The sequence below is a fragment of the Heliconius melpomene genome, chromosome 20 (genome assembly GCF_056956725.1).
Source record: "Heliconius melpomene rosina isolate 202511_hmr_F chromosome 20, ASM5695672v1, whole genome shotgun sequence".
Lineage (NCBI taxonomy): Eukaryota > Metazoa > Arthropoda > Insecta > Lepidoptera > Nymphalidae > Heliconius > Heliconius melpomene.
In genome coordinates, this window is record NC_140408.1 from 5,738,331 (window position 1) to 5,759,094 (window position 20,764).

The following is a 20,764-nucleotide window of genomic DNA, read 5'->3' on the forward strand; positions in this document are numbered from 1 at the left end:
CGATCAATGATCTAATAAAAATATTAAAATGGAAATATTTCATGCAATGGATGTAGGGAAAAATAATAAATAACACACATTTGATAATTTTGTACACATTTTATGACTTTGTATCATATAAAATTATTATAAAAACGTTGGTCAGTCATACAATACATTTTAAGGAAGTTTAAGATATTTATATTTTAATAAATGATGTACTTCACAAGACGCTGATGAGTCTGATGCCCAGCACACGATGTCTAAAATTAGTCGTCAATAATTATTATAAAGCTCTTAATATTGTGGAGATTGTAAAAATCATAAAATATAACTATTATTATTTTGCTTCAACTTTCAATTGCAAGCCAAAGAAAAGTCTTTGAATTGTTGTCTTAAAACAACATAGTAGATATTGATAGAAATTTAAAACTAAGAAACACTTTTTCTTAAGGTATACTTAAGTTTAAAATCTACAGACGTTAACTCATTAACATAATTCATTTGATAATATAATCTACATATATTTTATAATACTTAACTAATAAACGTTTTTGTGTGAGACATGTAGGTATTAATGAACAGTAATAGACAAAAAATATTCAAAATAGTACATAAACTTTAATTGTATAAGTTTGGAAGAGATTGTTATAGATAATAATTTGATTTAAGCAAACTCTTTGAAAGATGTATTAACACGCATCTCCACTGTCTGAGACCCTTTATCAACCTAACCAAAATCACATTAAGTAATTATATTAACAAATAAAGTTTCTTAATATAATATAATATTATTATATTGTGAGTAGAGACAGTCGTGGCGCAGGAGCTCAAGCGTGCGACTGTTAACGTTACAGGTTGCGAAATACAGCGCAAATCTAAAAAAATAAATAAAGTTTGAAGCAATAATCCATTGCGACGAAAAAGTAAAAAAAAAACATGAATTTAAGATCGGTATATTAACACAACTCTATTTGTATAGCTCATATAGTTGAACCATCCATACCGCATAATTAATTAAAAAAAAAAAAGCACAAGATAAACAAAAATAAGGCTAACCTATATATTTCACTTAAATATTCCGGAAACTAAAGTTTGACAAGTTTGCCAGAAGAGTCTGTTACCTCCCCCAATTTCTTTAAACAAAAAAATAAGCTGGTATTTATCGGGCCGGAAGTGGAGAACGGAATGTCTTAACAGGTAACACTATAGGTTTTCTCTAACTACGAGATATGTGTTTTTATTTAATAATCATGCGATAATTTGATTAAGAATTAAGAAACTCCATCAAGAAGAGACGAGAATGGACGTGTTCTTTATCGAAATTTTATGTAAAATGTATAAATTAACTGATCTTTTAAATTATTATTTTTACTATCGATAGTTTTTCTTTCAGTAATCTGTAAGGAAAATTGATATCGAAAACATACATTCGAATTACCACTTTTCATTTACTAGTAATATACAAAGCTATTTTGTATGAATCACATATTATAACAATAAACTTAAAATATAGATCGAGCATGAAATAGTAGTTGATTTCTATTATAGATCATATAAATTAAACATGTTTAATTTTATTTTGTGTATATGTGTATATTATAATATTCATGATATGGCCAATGTAGGTATATGGCCAGCCTAATTAGAGAATATTGTGACCCACAGGGACAGCAACCCGACTCCAAACCCGATTATTTAGAATCCACATTTTATTTATGTTATCAAATTATTCGATTAAATTAACAATTTATAATGCTACAAGACAAATATTTTCAGGCTCGATCTATATTGAATATATTAAAAATATTACGATAACTATAAATAAGTGTATAAATTTTTGTACAACATAACCTTAACCTACATTCATAAGATTCATGGAAATTTGTCAGGGAAAAATATTATTTCATGGAAATATGACACAAGATGTCAAGGATAATACAGGGTGAGTCATATTGAACTTTCCGATTTCAATAAGGTGTGTATTAAAAACAAAGCGACATGCAGTAAAAATTATTTTATTGTTTGAAAGCACATAACATGCAGTTTTAATTTAGTTGGTTTTAAAAATGATATCCTGTAAATGTCTACCTCCATTGACCACACACTGCTGAAGCCTTTCCCGTAAGTTGTCCATTACTCGTCGAGTCATATTCAGCGGAATAGCATTGATTTCTTCCGTGATTGCAGCCTTCAGTTCATCGATGGTTCGGGGACGATGCGTGTACACCTTTTCCTTCAGGTAACCCCAGAGAAAGAAATCGCAGGGGGTTAAATCAGGTGATCTCGGCGGCCACCCAACGTCACCTCGCAAAGAAATGAGATGACCGGGAAACATTTGTCGCAGGATTTCCATTGAACGCCTGGATGTATGGGCTGTAGCACCATCTTGTTGGAACCAGATGTTATCGTTGTCATGATTCTGCGTTAATTCCTCCAATTTCGGTTTCAGAAAAGTTTCAAGCATGTCGCAATACCGAGCAGAGGTAACTGTGACGACTTGACCATCTTCTTCAAAAAAATAGGGACCCCACACACCAAACTCTGCAATAGCGCACCACACTGTCACTCGAGGGCTGTGAAGTGGTCGTTCGTGTAGGTTTCGTGGGTTATTCTCAGCCCAGTATCGAAAATTCTGTTTGTTGACAGTTCCGGCGAGGTGAAAATGTGCCTCATCACTGAAGATCAAAACAGCAGTGCGGGGGATCTGCTGAATGTCGCGGCATAAATTTGTTCGTGTGTCTAAGTCTCTAACTGTTAATTCTTGCACTACCTGAATCTTGTATGGGTGAAATTTAAGGTCTCTATGCAGTATTCTGCGGACACTACTGAAAGATAATCCTAGTGAAGCGGCATGTTTCCGAACAGAACGCCGAGGGGATTGTTGAATTGAAGCCCGCACTCTATCCACGTTTTCCGCTGACGTTGACGTCCTAATTCGGCCTTGTGGTCTTGTTTTTAATGCTGATGATGTTGCTCTAAAATTTGATACCCAATTTCTGATTGTTGGTCCAGTGGGAATGGGATCACGTCGACCAATAGCAAAATGTAAACGGAACGCACGCTGTGTTGTGATCACGGAGCCGCCATTTTTAATAAACTCTTCAACTACGAACGCACGATGTTGTCCCGACCAAGCCATTGCTCACACTAAAACTGCATGTCATGGCGCGTCTAATGACACCATCCCCACCCTTCTACTCCTTCCCTTCTTCGTGCAACGTCCTTCTAAAACCGGAAAGTTCAATATGACTCACCCTGTATATAAATAAAATTTTGGAACTTTCCTTTATAAAATAAATACATGTCTATATTAATATGAACTAATATATTGACAGATTCTTTTTTATTTTAAAACCATGGATTTAAAATGCTTACCCGCATTATAATAGCAGTAACATCTCTTCCCTAACACTTTCTTCTTTACAGATCTAAATTAAATAAATCAATTTATCACTTTTTTATCTTACAAAACATCATTATCATTTATCTGTTGGCAGTTATACTGGTACATTCGTTTTATATTCTTACATTAAAAACTTACAAATTTATTTCATTTGGCTGACGTTACGTCGATTTGTTTAATTCATTCAACATCCAAGAAGTTTAAAAGAACATGTTTACGGATAAGTTCAATTCTATCAATATAAAGTGGTGCAATGCGCATTACGTTTTTCAACGAAATAAAATTAAAAAGTATTCAGCGAAGGACATAACAAGTGATGTAGATGGGAAGGGGATGTCAGAGTAGGGCGGCGCCCGCCTCAGCGCGCGAGTGTGGCAGCGGCGGCGCGGGCATCCAGGCGTCGCGCGCGGGCTCGTACAGCTCCACGGAAGCCAACATGGTGCGCGCGCGGTAGAAGGCGCGCTCGCCCGCGCTCTCGCTGTCGCCGCCCGCCGCTACCAGCACGCCGTCCGCCGCTCCCGCTGCGCACCCCGCACGCGCCTCACGCATGCTCGCCACGTCCTCCCACGAATCCTGCGAAAGAAACGAACATGTTGAATTGACGAACGTTGCGTTTACGGTTTAAATTATCATCTTTTCAATGAAAAAACATAAAAAAATATTTGATTATTTGATTATTTGAATTGAGAACCTCCCGGTTTTTTTAAGGGTTATAATTAATTAAATATGCAAATAAACAAAACAACACTACAATATTTATATGTCGCGCTACATAGTCATTAAACCATGTACCCTTCTGGAGTTGGAGTCAAATTTAATCTTTGTATGTTGTAGTTTTGAGTATTTCATGACGATTTTGACTTACAGAATATACTTTTATTAAATTAGTAAATCAATTTTACATTTTTAAATATAAATTATTGTAAAAAAGATACATTTAAAAATATAAAAAAAAAACCACTCTTCCGAGGGCGGGACAAGAGTCCAAGCCATCGGTGGCTAGGGCTCCAGAGAGAGGAACCTCCGCACTATACGTGCCGTCTCAAGTAATACTGCCTTCTGTATCCGGTTCTTGATCCAACAGCTAAGCGATAGCCTCTTAAGGTGTTGGTCTAGGCTTTTCGCTATTAAACCGTTAACCGAAACCACTATCGGCACAATGATAGTCGCATTGACATCCCACATGGCGGTAATCTCATGGGCTAGGTCCAAATATTTAGATTGTTTTTCTTTTTCGGCCTTCACGAGATTGTCATCATGTGGAATGGTAACGTCAACAATCACTGCGCGGCGCGCCACTCGGTCTACTAGTACTATATCAGGTCTATTGGCAACAATATACCTGTCAGTAATAATAGACCGATCCCAGTAGAGCAAAGCACAGCTATTTTCAAGAACAGACATGGGATTGTACCTGTAGTAAGGCACCTCCAATTCTACAAGGCCATATTGAAGAGCAAGTTGCTGGTGTATTATCTTGGCTACTTGATTATGTCTATGTAAATACTCACCATTAGCAAGATCAGAACAACCAGAGACAATACGTCTGAGGGACTCCCCAGGTCGATGACACGCCCGGCAAATGTCGATAGTGCAATCTTTCATAATATGTCTCTGGTAGTTCGGTGTCTTGATAACTTCGTCCATAATTGCACAGACAAAACCTTCAGTTTCTCCGAAAAGATCCCCGAACTGTAACCAAGATAACGATGAAGCAGTATCCACGTCCTGGCCCACTAGGGCTCTATGGAATCCACCATGCAGCTCCTTGCTCTTCCATACAGCCATGCGATCAGAAGTAGTAAGTACTACAGGCCGACGCCAGTTCTCTTTGCCCAAGGAAAGAGGAGTAAGGCCTTTGTCAACTGTTACCACATCCTTGTGCATATCCACGTCAATCTTGAGAAAATATTCTCTAAGACTGCATACCTCGTGGTTATGGAGGTTCTTGACATTCAAAAAGCCACGACCTCCACACTTACGCGGGATATACAGTCTCATTACAGACGAACGCGGATGGTGCATTCGGTATGCCGTCAACAATTTACGTATTTGGCGATCTACGGAGTCTAACTCAGTCTGTGTCCATCTTACAACGCCAAAAGTATAGGCTAAAAGCGGCATAACCCAACCGTTGAAAGCACGCACCTTGTTGCCACCAGACAAAAGGCTGCCAAGCACTTTTTTCAGGCGACTAAAGAAACGCTCCTTCACCAATTGCTTTACGCTCCGCTCGTCAATACCCAATGCTTCAGACATTCCAAGATATTTATAAGTGTCACCTTCACCAAGAGTTCTGAAGGAAACAGAATCTGAAATACAAATATTATCAGATCTTATCACACTCCCCCGCACTACATGCATGCTAGCACATTTATCGACGCCAAACTCCATTCTTATATCACTACTAAAAGTTTGAGTTACCTTTAGTAGCCGCATAAGATCAGAGCGTTTTGAAGCAAATAATTTCAGATCATCCATGTACAGCAAGTGAGATATGACCTTACCCCCCCCCCCGGCGAAGACGAAAGCCTAAACCTGAATCCTCTAATATAGTGCCAAAAGGATTCAGAGCTAGGCAAAACCATAAAGGACTCAGACTGTCACCCTGAAATATACCCCTCTTTATCCTTATCGGTTCAGACGTTGCAGGAATATCACACTCCCCTAGATGACGAAGGACAGTGACCCATTTTCCCATACAAGCCTCCAAAAATGATCTCAAAGTAATATCAATCATATATAACTCCAAGACTTTCAAGAGCCAAGTATGTGGCACTGAATCATATGCCTTCTTATAGTCTATTATTAGTATTACTACTTTATTATTACTTTATATTGCATGCAATTTTTTCCATTTTATTTTCTAATTGAAAAGTAAATAATACAATAACGAAATAGTTAATACAGTAACAAAATTATTAGTAAAGATTCTATCAGTTATATCAAATTGATCTTCGCAAAAAGAAGCCATAGTCAAGAAATATTAAATAAGGTAAGGTGTTTCAAATTAAAATTTTGTGCAATCATGGTCTGATTAATAAATGCTTATTTACAATTAGGGCCCATCCATAGATTACGTCACATAAATTTCATATTTTTTTATTCGTTCTACATTTATCATACTTATGAGCCGTCACATATATTGCAATTTTACACCTAGAAATAATTAAATTAGAACAGCAGTTTAGAATTTAAGTTGAATATTATATTTAGAAATGTGACATCACGAAACTTTGGAATCTTCCCCGCCGTTTACACAATGTCACACTTCGTTGACCCCTCTCTTTTCTTGTGTAACAAATTTTAATAGATGACTTTTTAGTAATATAAGAGCTTAGTAAGCAATGTGCACATACATGATCGAAACTGTATCGTTCTACGGAGTCTAGTACGGTGCGGCGGGGCGCGTTGCCGCCCAGCACGTATAGGTGTCGGCCCAGCACCACAGCGGCGGCCTGGCTGCGCGCGCGCCGCATGCCCGCTAGCGCGCGCCACTTGCGCGACGACGGCGCATAGCACAGCAGGTCGCGCGTATGGCGCCACGTGTGCGTGCACCCGCCCACCACGTAGATCAGACCTGCAGTGCGTAGCGCGTACCATTCAACGTATTAAGCTGACATTGTTTATAGTTTAGGTTCACACTTTATATACATCTGTAGATACGCCCACATCCACACAGCACTGTGCCATTACACCACGATGGTCTTGATTTATTTCTTTATAAAAAAATATTCGTCGAAATAGACATCGACGACGGTTGTGCGTTCAATGCCCACTAGAGGAATGATTGTCATTACCTCGCTGTGGTGAGTCAAAGTGCGGTGCCATCGCGAAACGCAATGCCTCTAGATTTCGGTGGTAAGTAAGGAGCAAATGTCTCATCGGAAACGGAGTGTCATAGCACGATTCACACGTTCTCTTGGCCTACCATGTTATATGCGGTATACAGCGTAGAGCTATAAAAATAATAATAATCGTTTACCTTCAAAATGTACAACACCCATGCCGAATCTCGGCTCGGGCATCCTACCGGTGAGCGTCCACTCGTCGCTGGCGGGGTCGTACACCTCCACGGACGCGCCCATGTCGGAGCCCACCCAGCCGCCGAACGCGTACAGGTGCCCGCTCCACGCCGTCAGCCCGAACTCGCAGCGCGCCTCCTTCATCGGCGCTATGTTTGACCACTTGTCAGTCTGTCAACCACATTGTAACACCAAAGTCAATCTCGCGCATGTACAGTCGTATGCATATATACAAAATGGCACAGTAAATTACACTATCTAAAATACGCATTCCTACCTCCTACAATTCTAGAGTTCTTGTTGAACTATATACAGAAACGCAAATTAGTTTTATATTTTTATAGGTAGTAAGAGTAACATTGAGTCGCATGTAGCAGAATAGAAAAGGGGAATCTAGTGTTAACACACTCTGTTCCCCATTTTCCCAATTTTCAAGACATTGCTTATTAAATCATTTAAATGTACTTGCCACCGATGGTGCGAATCGAACCCTTCACCGACGCATTTACAGTCTAAAGCTTTCCTACTGCGTCACGACGCACTATGGGAAATCGAGGACTGTATCAGATCAAAAATCGATAACTTTTTTTATTTGTTAAGATAAACAATTGAATTTTTGCACAAGCATAAAGTATGAAATAGTGCGTTAGGTGATGTTCAGATATTATACTTTTATTGGAGAATATATATATAAAAAAATAATGAAAAGAAAAGTTTTCAGTAAATAATAGTAAAAGTTAAAGGAATAATAGTAAAAATGTATTATTAAATTAGTTTATTATTATTCCCGACTGCTAAGAAAGGGTTATGTTTTTCCCGCGTATTTTGTATGTATGTATGTACGGATGTATGTATGCAATATTCTTTATTACCTTGTATCTCCAGAACCGCTGAACGGATTTATATAATTGAGGTATCGTTATATTCGCTTTAGCAGCCCAAGTGTTCTTAGGTAGGTGACGTTAAAAAATAATAATCATGGCACCTGTGGGACGCCATTGGACTTAGTGAAAAAAAAATTTTTGGTTTCGAATACCACAATATGGGTATCAAATTCAAGAGCTCAACACGAGGATTTCAAAAAGGTATATCATGATTATCATTACCATAATGAATCCTAACAAAAATTTGAAAAATAAAAAAATATTTATTAAAAAACAAACACCCCGACTGCATAAATCTGAAAAGAAATTAACAAGCCCAATAGTTTATTAGGATGAACAGTAGGGACCTATAAGTAATTCTTCAATCAATAAAATCTTTACTAGGAACCTCAAATAATTTAAAGAGGTGCTAATTCTTCTCCTATTGAATGTAAACCCTGCACCTTCAATGTATGGGAGTAATAATTCACGCTTGAAACACTAAAAGTATTCGTCATTTTGAAATTTAGTGAAAACACTTAATAATCAAACGTCTGTTAGTAATTTTATTACTAATTTGTAATAGTTTTTTTAAATTAATTCACTCTTCATATAATTTCATAAGTGAGGGTAGTGTGAATAAATGATTGTGCAAAATGTGTGCAAAATGAAGATAAAACGTCCTTTTATCAATAAATAACAATAATTTTATGGAAATTTACCGCAATCTGATCAATTAAATAGTAAAACATTAGAAACTACAATAGATAGAGTTTTCGTGTCCCCTGACTTGTGTCATAGTTTTCGTGATAACTTCTCAGTCTGCAGGTCTCTGCAGCAGATTTTTGATAAATGTTATTTATGAATATCTGGACTATAAAACAATATCAAATATAACGCGTCGGGAGACGTCGGTAACTGTTAAAAGTCTCGATGAACTTTAAACACGTACCTTTTTTCTCATCACTTATTGTTAATATTTTTTATAAAAATATAGTCACGATATCCACAATATAATAATTGTTTTAAAATCTACATACTATAGGCTTTTCAAAAATATATAACACTTTATACCTATTTGCACATTTTTTTAAGAAAATTATGTTTAAAGTATCAAAGTGAATTACCTGAAATAGACATTCTCACGAATGACAATTTTTCACGATGAATAAATATATATTCCAAATGTAAATCACGAAAAAATAATTCATAACATTAAAGTTCCACTCTTATACTATTAATTAAAAAAAAATAATGCGTCAGGGACGACTTTGAAAAAATGACTTTTGATCTGCCGTTGTTCTACCATTGTCCATAGTGCGACGGCCTCTTTTTAAGAGTGTACATAAAAACTGCAACATTATATAATATGTATAACAAAATAATTATATATTGTCACCTGTGGGTCGTAAACTTCCCCGTTCGCCAATATTTGACTTCCTTGTTCCCCTCCGACTGCGTACACGCGCCCGCCCAGCGTCGCCACGCCTGGCTGAATTCTCGCTATACCCATAGGCGATAATTCCTCCCATTCTCTAAAAAAAGAAAAAAAAAACACATTTTTTTACCTTTAGCCTGGGTCCTGTGTTGATTTTTTAAATTTTCTTTATATATCGAGCATATTTCAATAAACATTTTGTTCCTTCATGTTCTTAACTATCCTAAGCATTGTCACTAAGCCAATGTCCTGTATTTGGCTTACGAGACAACTGCTGAATTGTAAATAAATTTTCACTATTTAACTTTAACTCTAAGGCTGCGTGTTTGTATAAACATCGTAATATCATATAACATAATAATACAGAAATAAAAAAAAACACATATAGGTACTCATAATTATAGTATTTTTTTTCCATCTATACTAATATAATAAAGCGGAAGAGTTTGTTTGTTTGTTTGTTTGTTTGTTTGTTTGAACGCTAAGATCTCTGGATCTACTGGTCCGATTTACATTGTTTTTGTTTTGTATGAAAGCTGCATTCTTCAGAAGTGCTATAGGCTATATAACATTACATTATACATATAAACTAATATATTTTAAAGTACTTTCTAATTTGACATGCAATTTATTCTGCCATTTTAATAACAACCGTCGCGTCGCTACGCAACCGTTACCGCGACATTTTGATATTCATCCTTATGAAAATAAATATAAGAGTCACTTTTAGCATTTTATCTAGATTGAAATTATAGTTTACTGTATAACATTCTAATAAATAATTAAGGAGATGTCACTGATTCGAAATGATCTAGCCTACGGGCGGCACAGTATGACCGACGCGAAAATATTCTTATGTAGTAGTACAAGCAGGCGTAGCCGCGTCCGGGTCCACTAGTACTAATATAATAAAGCGGAAGAGTTTGTTTGTTTGTTTGTTTGAACGCTAAGATCTCTGGATCTACTGGTCCGATTTACATTGTTTTTGTTTTGTATGAAAGCTGCATTCTTCAGAAGTGCTATAGGCTATATAATATTACATTACACATATATACTAATAAATTAAAATACTTTCTAATTTGACATGCAATTTATTCTGCCATGTTAATAACAACCGTCGTTGCTACGCGACCGCGTTCGTTACCGCGTCATTTTGATATTCATCCTTATGAAAATAAATATAATAGTCACTTTTAGCATTTCATATAGATTGAAATTATATTTCTATAGAAATTATATTCTTATATTTCAAGCAGGCGTAGCCGCGTCCAGGTCCGCTAGTTTTTGATAAATAGTACAGATATGTATATAGGCATATGCAGACAGAACCTAGTGGCAGGCGCAGTGTCATTGTAACACGATATACAGGTTAGCCATCCCATATAAGGTAAGTTATGTTCTTTTTTTAGTTTCACGCTGTTTTCCAGACATAGCATAGAGGGAACCTGGGAACATATTGTTAAAACACTCCGTTCCCATTAAGAAAATTCCGATCTCGAATTTTGCCGTTTTCTCAAAGTATTGCGTGTTGAGTGGCGGAACTCAACACCGCGCTTTGCTCGTTATCAGAGCGAGGAAATTAAAATATTAAATCGAACTCACAACCGTCGTAGTTGCTGTCGCGCTCTTGTGTTCCTTCGCAATTCTCTCTTCTAATGTTCAAAAAGCAAACAGTTTAAAGTGTAGTATGTACTGTACGACAACGTACGCAAGTTTGTTATTGATATTTAATTATATATGTTTTTTTCTAATTTAGAGTCATATTTAAAACAAATGTTTATTTTTTTTATTTTTAACATATTTCATTTATATCAGCGATTCTGCAAGGCAAGGCAATAATAATTATTATTTAGATTATTATTTACTTTTTGTTAAAGAAATGCTGAATCATATACCAGTTACATTGAATCTGTAGCTGAATAATTTGATGACGCCAATCGTGGCCAGGAGCACAAATGTGTGACTGTATTCACGACTGGTTGTGGGTTCGATCCCCACTCGATTAAATATTTATTTACATGTCTTAGCTCTGGTGTCGAGGCAAAGCGCGGCTTTGAACTCCGCCACTTAACACGCATTGCCTCCAGAATTCGGCGGAAAATGGGGAAGGGAGTGTCTTAACATTAAGTTTCCTCCGCGTACCCTGCTATGTGAGAGATAAAGCGTGAAGCTGATTTTCGATAAGTTGAGTCAACATGCATAAATATTTTCTTTAATCATAATTAACATTAGGTCTTTTTTACTAGACAAACCCCACTTACTAAAGACCAAAGAGTAGGTTCAAAAGAGTAAATTATGATTTAATAAAATAACAGTATGATCAATATATCAAGGTACCCTGAAGTTAGGTTTTCTTAATTTTTGCGCATTGTTCACTCGGGAAGAATAATCAAATGGAAGACTAAATCCTAAATTTAAACCAGAGTCTAACGATCTTTAGAGCTATCTACGGCTAACTTTATGGCCACAACTTGTTGACGGTACTGTATATGTGTAATTCGACTTATCAATCTATTAACGGCTGGTATGGATAAATTATAATCACCTCTTATGCAAATCAAACTTGAGGACAGACGAGAGTATATTGTCGGCAGCGTGAGGCGGGTGCGGCGCGACGTCATGGCACGACCCGCCCGCCATCACCAGCATGCGGCGCGCGCGCGCTCGCGGCTCTGCCGACAGGCACACTAGCGCGCCACGCCCCGATTTCTGTGGTACACAGAAATAAACTTACATAAAACTAACTTTAAGCTAAGTCAGCATTCACGCTTTAGTGCCAGTCAGTACTTTAGTCACGGGTTTTTCTCGGTCCGAACAGACTCAAATGTGTTAAATTATTCTTATATGAGAAACAAGAGAGTAGGGACTATTGTTCCGTTCAAGTTCCAATTATGCATATAAGAATATTTCTTCTATAAGAATATTTTGACAGACGCGGATTTTAGTGTGTATCCGGCCAAAAGTAGAAGTTAGTTGTAATGTAAGCTTCTTAAATAAGCATGTAGCATTATATACAACATCTGCACAAAAGCCGGTTTTCTTAATACAATTTGATGAAAAATGTTGGACTCCTTGTTGCTTTGCTGTGACGTCAGTTAGTTATGCATAGATGTTGATAATAATTATCTTTGCACAAAGGTGGCGTTGATCAGTTGACAGTTTGTTGTTCTTTGGCATATTTAAAAATACAGTTAAATAATTTAAACTTTAATTTGAATATTAAAATCAATTTTGTTATTTAATGGCCTAAACCTAACAGTCTGTAATTGCTTATTATATAAGCTGACTTAATAATTAAATACCTAATGGCACCTTAGCAAAAGATGATAAATATAAAATAGTAATTACTATTGTTGTCATTTCTTACCATATCAACTCTCACTGTTTTTAATGCAACTGCTATGGAAGGATCCTGGACAGTTTTTATAGCATCATCTAAAACTTGTGGTGCTATAAGTGGTAACCGTATATGACTTAAAACTTCAAAACAGTGCCTTCGTCTGTTTGCAGGATCATGTTCAAGCCATTTTAGCGCCGGGAATAGAACCTGTACAAGAATAATGAAATACATATAAATATAATAGGTAATTTAGAAATACAGAATTTTGTATAAAGTTTATGTTGTTTTTTTAGCTTCACACTTTATTATGCTTGTATCCCACAGGTTATTCCCGGCAAAGAATGCCTTGACTCTAGAAACTTCAATCTCTACTTTTTGCATGCATGGGTGTGTTTTTATGTGTTAAATGGTAGGGATCAAACCTATAATCATTGTCATAGTTAATAGTCAGGAGCTCAGTGGCGTAGCTAGGGTATTTGCTGCCCGGTGCAGCTTAGGAGAATTGATGCCCTTTAAAATGTCTAAGGTCTAAAAAAAACAAAATGATAGTCGACTTTGATGAGTTCTAAAAAAAAAACGTGATCGTCGATGTTGATGCCCCTATCCTTTTGATGCCCGGTGCGACTTAGGGGACTTGATGCCCTTTAAAATGGTCTAAAGTCTAAAAAAAACAAAGAAAAACAAAGTAATCGTCAACTTTGATGCCCCTTTTCCTTGTGAGGCCCGGTGCGACCGCACCGCTCGCACCCCCCTAGCTACGCCACTGCAGGAGCTATCCCAATGTGCCATGACGGCCTAGCTAACTGTTATATGTTTACAAGTATTTAATATGTAAAAATTATGTGTATAATTAAATACAATTAAATGATAATAAATATATAATAATAAAAGTAAATTGAGAAGTCCTAATAAATAGGAATGTGAATAAGAAGTTGGTATATATAAATTAAAAGAAAACATTATTCCCATAAATTCAATAATTAAATCAAAGGAAAGCACAACGTAAAATACACATATATATATATAACATAGAAAAAACGTAAAACAAATTATATAAAAGTACCTGAGCTTCATTGTCCACTTTGAGCTGTTCCGATGATAGTAATGTTATTAACTGTTGTAAAGGCAGCTCTAATAATTCATCTCCATTTGCAACCAGATTCCAATTAGCTTGAGCATGTGCTAAAGCTTCATCAGCCAACTCTGTACTATTGTGAGTTTCAGCAAATCTTTTATGAAAAATAATAAAATTAGAGTTTAGTTAAAAATATATATTTTTTTTAGCTTACTTTATCCCACATATAGCAGGGAAGGGAGAGGGCACCCAGTTTTAAGACACCCCATTGCTGATGAACCACCCAATTGAGATTAATTGCATATTGACCCATATGTTTTGTCTTTTTAGTAAATTGAGGAAATTATTTATGCCCACTACTGTTACATTTATAGATATGTGCTGTGCTGTTGCACCACTCGGCCTCATACAAATTAAAGTATTTAATTATAATTAAAGTATCTAATTTATATTTATAATAATAAATACTTAAAAAGGAAGGAATTACCTAAATATGCCAAGTGCATTTGAAGGATGCAATTCCCTTTTTAAAAATTCCCCACAACCAATTACAAGCTCCCTAAGTTGAAACATATCAGCTGCTATCATTAAGTGCTGCACTGTAGCATTATCAATTATAATTTCACCTGAATAATAGAAGTAAATTGTTTACATTTAAAAACTGTCAACATTGTCTATTTATTTTACATAAGATGCTCACCTGTGTATATAAAATCAATTATCATAGGTAAAATACCAGGGGGGACACTAGGTAATACTACTCGACCCTTTTGACTCTCTTCTAATCCTACATTGAACATAGCATCAAAATATTCACAACTTGCAGCTAATACAACTCTGTGTGCCTAAAATATGTAACAATAAAAAAGAAGATTTAATATATTTTTAAAATAAATCATAGTTTCAAAATTATACCTACATGACTAAATAGACATAACATGAATATGATTTTCGTCTTGATTAGTAATTTATTAGTCACATATTATCTTCATACTTACCCTAACTTTTGTTTTTCCTGATATAAGGTCTATGTCACAAAATCTACCATCTCTCCTAAAGATGTTTAAATTTAAAGATACCTTACTGGCATATTCGCAACATTTGTAAGGCCTGGAGCCCTCCTTATTAATAATTTTGTCATATAAATTTGACGACATTGCTATAACAAATAGAAACTTATCATATTTTGGTAGCAAGTTATAAATTCATCACCATTATGAATCAATTAATATGAGCCACTTGTTCTTTATTTAATATAGGAAGAATTGTTAAATATTGCAGAACAAATAAAAGAAAAATACGAAATATAAAAACTTTCTCATATTGTCAAGATAACACGTCATTGTCAACTGTCAAATGTCAACAGTAAGTCAGCAAGGCCTCATATTAATACCATAACAAAAGAACTGAACTGAAGTCGTTTCAATTAGCAAATTAAAAATAAAATCATTCATTACTCTTCCGGTTACAAGAGTGACTCATAAAAGTATTATGATGCTATGATAATACTATGCTTAATTACTAATTTCAAAATGTATTTATAAATAGATTAACCAAGAAAAATGTAAAATGCTTCAAATTCATACGCAACACAGTGTTGAGTAATATTTTTTTTTACTTTTCTAATAATAGAAATGAAAACCTTCTAAATGAAACAAATTAATGTGTTTTGTGCTTTTATGTTTTTAATTGTATAAAGAATGGGCATATCTAGAACAAAGTAAATGTTACTATTCAGTATTTGGCGCCTATACTGAAAGTCATTTTTTTTAAATTCATACTTAATTTTAGTGAATATAAAACACTTTTCCAATTTCACGATGAATGAAGTAAAGAAGAAGATTAATCGCTAAAAAATATTATTATGTTAAAATAAATCCCAATATATCCTTATTGTTTTAATAATTTTTTACATTACTACTTCCTGCTGTCAAATTATAAACCAATTGGTAAGGGCGAGAGCGCATGCGTCTGACAATTTTCGCCTTTCGGCCATATTGTTATGACGCATACAAGATCATAGGTCTCCGCCAGTGACGAGTCTTCTCGCAGTTGACGTGGCTACTACGTACCGTCCCGTTCGCCCACTCCGGACGCAGCATATACGGTGACGAGGAATACGTAACTGGTGAGTGCTCGTACTGAAGACATCTTGCGGTCTGTCACGGTCGCTTACATTTGGGTTGTCGAATATGGATATCATTTCCGTGATATTGCTCTATCATATAAAATGTTCAAGATTAAAAACTGTAAAATATGTTGCGTATAAGCTTATAGACGCAATAGGAAAATTTTCTTGCAATGACGCGATTATTCCCTATTAGAATGCTTATATCAAGTGTGTCTCTAATCGAGGCAGATAATAATATCAACCAATCGTTTAGTGTTTCTGAAGTTCAAGGAGTACACAGAATGGTGACCTTGAATATTCTAGGTGAACGAAGTGGGCATGGACGGAATGGTCGAGGAGAACGGCACATCTGGCGCTGCGGGCGTCCAAGATCCCTTGGCGGGTGCAGCCTCGTCGGCCAGTACCACGCCTCACGTCGTTGTGACTAGCATTGTGCAACTTACGTTACCTACACAAGCACCGTCAGCACAGGTGTTTATTTTGTTAATTTCGTAGTATTTACCTATAACGCTTTAGTGTAAAAAATACATTTCAACATTATTGCCACAAATAGTGTTTATTAATAGTACTAGGCCATAAAATTGTGTATTTTTTATTATTATTATTTATTTCAAGTATATTATTATAATTTCAAAACAAATGAATTTTTTTAGGTCCAGTCAGTCATCCAGCCAAATCAACAGTCTGTTATTCAAACAGCATCTAATATACAGTCAGTGCAACTTCCTAAAGGAAATGTTATTTTGGTTAGCAAACCAAGCTCAGTTATACACACTACACAAGGAACTTTACAAACATTACAGGTTAGTAGTAAATTGCTAATAGGAATATACTAAATAAGTTTTTGCTTATATCCGTGTAAAAAGTTATATATGTAGAATTTTAATTTTGTAGATTAAACCTGAACCAAATAGTGTAGTCGGTACACAAGGACAATCTTGCAGTGATGATAGCTGTAGTGATGATGACAGTCCTAAAAGAAAATATAGAGAAATGTTGACTCGGCGTCCATCATATAGAAAAATTCTCAATGACCTTGGAGGTGCAGAAATTGCTGGTAAGTTCATTACTAAAGAAGTAATATTACTAAATTAGACATAAGTATTGAAGTGCTAAATATTAGTCAACATTATTTGTTTATTACAATAGTAACATATGTGTTTATTACAATAGTAAAAGTGTGCTATAGAATGTCTTTTTGTTATTTTATAATAAGCAACTATTATAAATCAAGACTAGGCTAAACAAAATATGGGGATCCTATTTTGATTGAAACAAATTATATTAAACATAAGCTACAGTTACAGAAAGTAAAGACTTAACAGCTGAGATATAAGTATCTGATAATAATTACAGAAAATCGCATTGGAACTAAAGGATTGGAAAATGAGGTGTCGCTGTCACCTTCTTTGTCGTTTGCACCAGGTTAGTTGAATGTGCTGCAGCTGACACTCTTTGTTATGTGTGCAACATGTGTCACTAACCTGTTACAATCACCATAAATATTTGAAAATTTACTTTAGTGGCTCATAACAATCGGCTTCAAAAATTCTTCATTATTCTTGTTTCATCAAACATCAACATGCCTATGTGTGTGTTATAATTTTTTTTAATCATTACCCAAACCTCATCTTAATGAAGTTGTATTTATTTGCCTGAATATTTATGTCCTTTTTCACTTAAATATTGAAAATATTACTATAATAAATTATATGAAAAATTCTACTTTTTCATGTGTGTGTATAATTAAAACAGATTATTTATAGTATGACTACATGACGTAATCGAAAACAAGCTAAGACGGCGATGACGTCATGATTAGTATGAAAATGAAGAATGAATAAAGATACCAGTTATTTTAGTTACCTATATAATAAGTCTTAAAACCAACTTTATAACACTTTTAAAAAGTATTTTTCCATTGTAAAAGGAAGTTTTGCTTAAAATTATAAAATATTACAGGGCACATTTTTTACTATATAAGTTTTATTGAGTAATAAAACAGCATTTTAATGTTGACAATATTATCACTTTAATGTTCACTGTGCATTTCCTTTTTTTTTTAATTGAAATTTTTTTTCTAGCTTCAATGTGTATATAACAGTGTACACAAAGGAAATCACTCCATTCCCCACTTTACTCTCAATTTTAATGATATTGGAGTTAATAGATGTTTTACCTTGTTTCCAGATAGGGGTAATGAAAATATTTTTTTCTCATGAGTGAAAAAATAAAAGTACAACCAAAAAACTCAGCTTCATGCTGTATCCCACACAGCAGGGTAGGCAAAAGGAATCTAGTTGTTAAGACACTTCGTTCCCCACTTTCTGCCAAATTCTGGAGGCATTGCATGTTGAGTGGCAGAATTCATATATTAAATATAAATATTTTTTAATAGTGATTCCAGCTGGAGCCCTGCAAACTGATAGTGGCTTGCATACATTAGCAGTATCAGGTACTACAGGTGGTGGTGCTATAGTGCAATATGCAACAAGTCAAGATGCACAATTTTATGTTCCGGGTGAGTATTGTTCATATGACTCTTACATTACTATTAAACTATGGCATTGATAAAATATTTGTAGAGGGAACGAACAAATCGTGCTATTATTACAGGACCTATTCTAGAGGATCAAACTCGTAAAAGGGAACTAAGATTATTGAAAAATCGAGAAGCGGCTAGAGAATGTCGACGTAAAAAGAAGGAATATATAAAATGCTTGGAAAATCGAGTTGCAGTGTTAGAAAATCAAAACAAGGCTCTTATAGAAGAACTGAAATCATTAAAAGAACTTTATTGCCAACAAAAGACAGAATGAGGTCCAGCCGGCTAACCAGGTGTGCCGCTGCCCTGCCGGTAAGAGCCCTGAGGCACACATATTAACATTACTGCCTGTGTGTGTGCAGTACACACTTGGCATGTTCAAGTTGATTGATGTTTGTTCAAGAGGACTAAAATATGTCATAATCTGTAAAAAAATTACTAAACAAAATCTACCATGATAAGAATAATTAATATGTTTTTTGTATATTACAAAAGTTTTACATTTTTATTAATTTACATTAATAATTGGATCAATATATATAAGTTTCAATTTGTAATGTGACATAATATATTATTTATTTAAGTTTAAATGTTACCACTTGTTAATATTAATTAAAAAAGAAAACCAGAAAAATCATATTTTATAAATGTCCATATTAATATTTTATTAATTTATCATTCCAAATTTTTTATAGTTTTTTTAATCCAAAGTTATTGTAATTTTACTGTCTACTTAGTTGGCTCTTGTTTCATTTTAAAATCTATTGTTGCTGTATATCTGTTTCTATATTGAATAAGGGATTAATATTTTAAAAAACCTGTTTTTATAAAATTGGTCATCTGTGCCATTTTAATTATAAATTAATCTGTTGTTTCTAAACTTTCTGTTTATTGTTGCACATAAATTAACATGTTCATATTTTTCTGTGATGGGACAAGAAGTAATTGATATATTACCCATTGTTATTATATAAATGGAAATATAAGTCCCAAGTGACTTATGTTTGACAGTTGACACCACACCTAGGTGTTCGTAATGGATAAGCCAAAGTTAATATTTAGTTCTTTTGTGCAATAAATATATTGCAATGTACAGATTTAGTAAAGTACCACACAGTCCTTTTTTAAAAAGAAAAATATAAAATGAAAATAAATTGTACATTATGTATAGATAGAGTAGATTTTATGTATAGTGTATTTTTAAAGTTTCAATTATTTTGTATATATACAAGGTATAATGTATTTGTGAACAGACGCTGATGTTGCATATCATCCATACATACATACAAAGTCTCAACTACTTTGAAATTATTGTTATCTATACATATTACTGTTTATCATGCATCATTTCGGTTCACGAAAAAATGTAAACATAAAATGTATTTTTGTGGAAGGGTAAAGATGAATTAAAATTAAGATTTTTTATAAGAAACACTTGCCATGTCAGATGTGTGTAGTGTTATAATATTTATAATAAATTGTTTTATTTTTCTTAATTCAAGATGATTATGATGATGTTACGTGACTTGATATTGTTTACGTTGCCACATATCTGCCATGGCAAGAATTATAAGATAATGTAAGACATTGTGGAAAGTGCCTTTAAATTTAAAATGAATAAAATTTATACTGACATAGCTTTTTATGTTAACTTATGCTATATTTAAATATTAATAATATTAACTGTTTTGATGTAATTTTGTGTTGTTTGTTTTAGTATCTTTAATACTTTGTGCAATAAGTTCCAGCACAAAACTTTTGATTTTTAAATTTGAATAATTTTTAATTCTTTTTAAAGTAAGTAGTTTTTAGTAGACTTGTTTTAGATTTAAGCTAAAAAGTTTTTAGCTTGTGTTTATTTAAAGATTTACCTAATGGTTTGAAAGCAATTAAATAATAATTATCTTAACGTAAATAAGTGCAGTTATTAAATATATTTTGATATAATTGGCAGACTAACAA

At 34.4% G+C, this 20,764-nt stretch overlaps 2 protein-coding genes across 6 annotated transcripts; one reads left to right on the top strand and one right to left on the bottom strand.

The window, feature by feature from the left end:
* Window positions 1–79: 79 nt before the first annotated feature.
* Window positions 80–15,501, bottom strand: LOC146527704 (actin-binding protein IPP-like). Of its 2 annotated transcripts, XM_085204232.1 has the most exons (11): window positions 15,125–15,501; window positions 14,827–14,971; window positions 14,614–14,752; window positions 14,115–14,280; window positions 13,079–13,258; window positions 12,257–12,420; window positions 9,673–9,808; window positions 7,371–7,581; window positions 6,745–6,965; window positions 4,897–5,077; window positions 3,776–3,958 (listed from the first exon to the last, which is right to left on the bottom strand). In XM_085204232.1, exons 1-11 carry the CDS (start codon window positions 15,281–15,283, stop codon window positions 3,927–3,929), a joined length of 1,734 nt encoding a protein of 577 aa, XP_085060358.1. In that variant the 5' UTR covers window positions 15,284–15,501; the 3' UTR covers window positions 3,776–3,926. The 2 variants fall into 2 exon arrangements, with proteins under 2 accessions (XP_085060357.1, XP_085060358.1); XM_085204231.1 differs by lacking the exon at window positions 4,897–5,077 and having other exon boundaries at window positions 80–3,958; window positions 15,125–15,500.
* A 588-nt stretch (window positions 15,502–16,089) lies between these two features.
* On the top strand, window positions 16,090–20,499 carry CrebB (Cyclic-AMP response element binding protein B). Of its 4 annotated transcripts, none has more exons than XM_085204248.1 (7): window positions 16,090–16,254; window positions 16,561–16,728; window positions 16,911–17,060; window positions 17,152–17,314; window positions 17,614–17,682; window positions 18,656–18,778; window positions 18,886–20,499. In XM_085204248.1, the coding sequence occupies exons 2-7, from the start codon at window positions 16,576–16,578 to the stop codon at window positions 19,074–19,076; spliced, it is 849 nt and encodes a 282-aa protein (XP_085060374.1). In that variant the 5' UTR covers window positions 16,090–16,254; window positions 16,561–16,575; the 3' UTR covers window positions 19,077–20,499. The 4 variants fall into 4 exon arrangements, with proteins under 4 accessions (XP_085060374.1, XP_085060373.1, XP_085060375.1 ...); XM_085204247.1 differs by having other exon boundaries at window positions 16,091–16,254; window positions 18,874–20,499; XM_085204249.1 differs by lacking the exon at window positions 17,614–17,682 and having other exon boundaries at window positions 16,099–16,254; window positions 18,874–20,499.
* The last annotated feature ends 265 nt before the right edge of the window (window positions 20,500–20,764 follow it).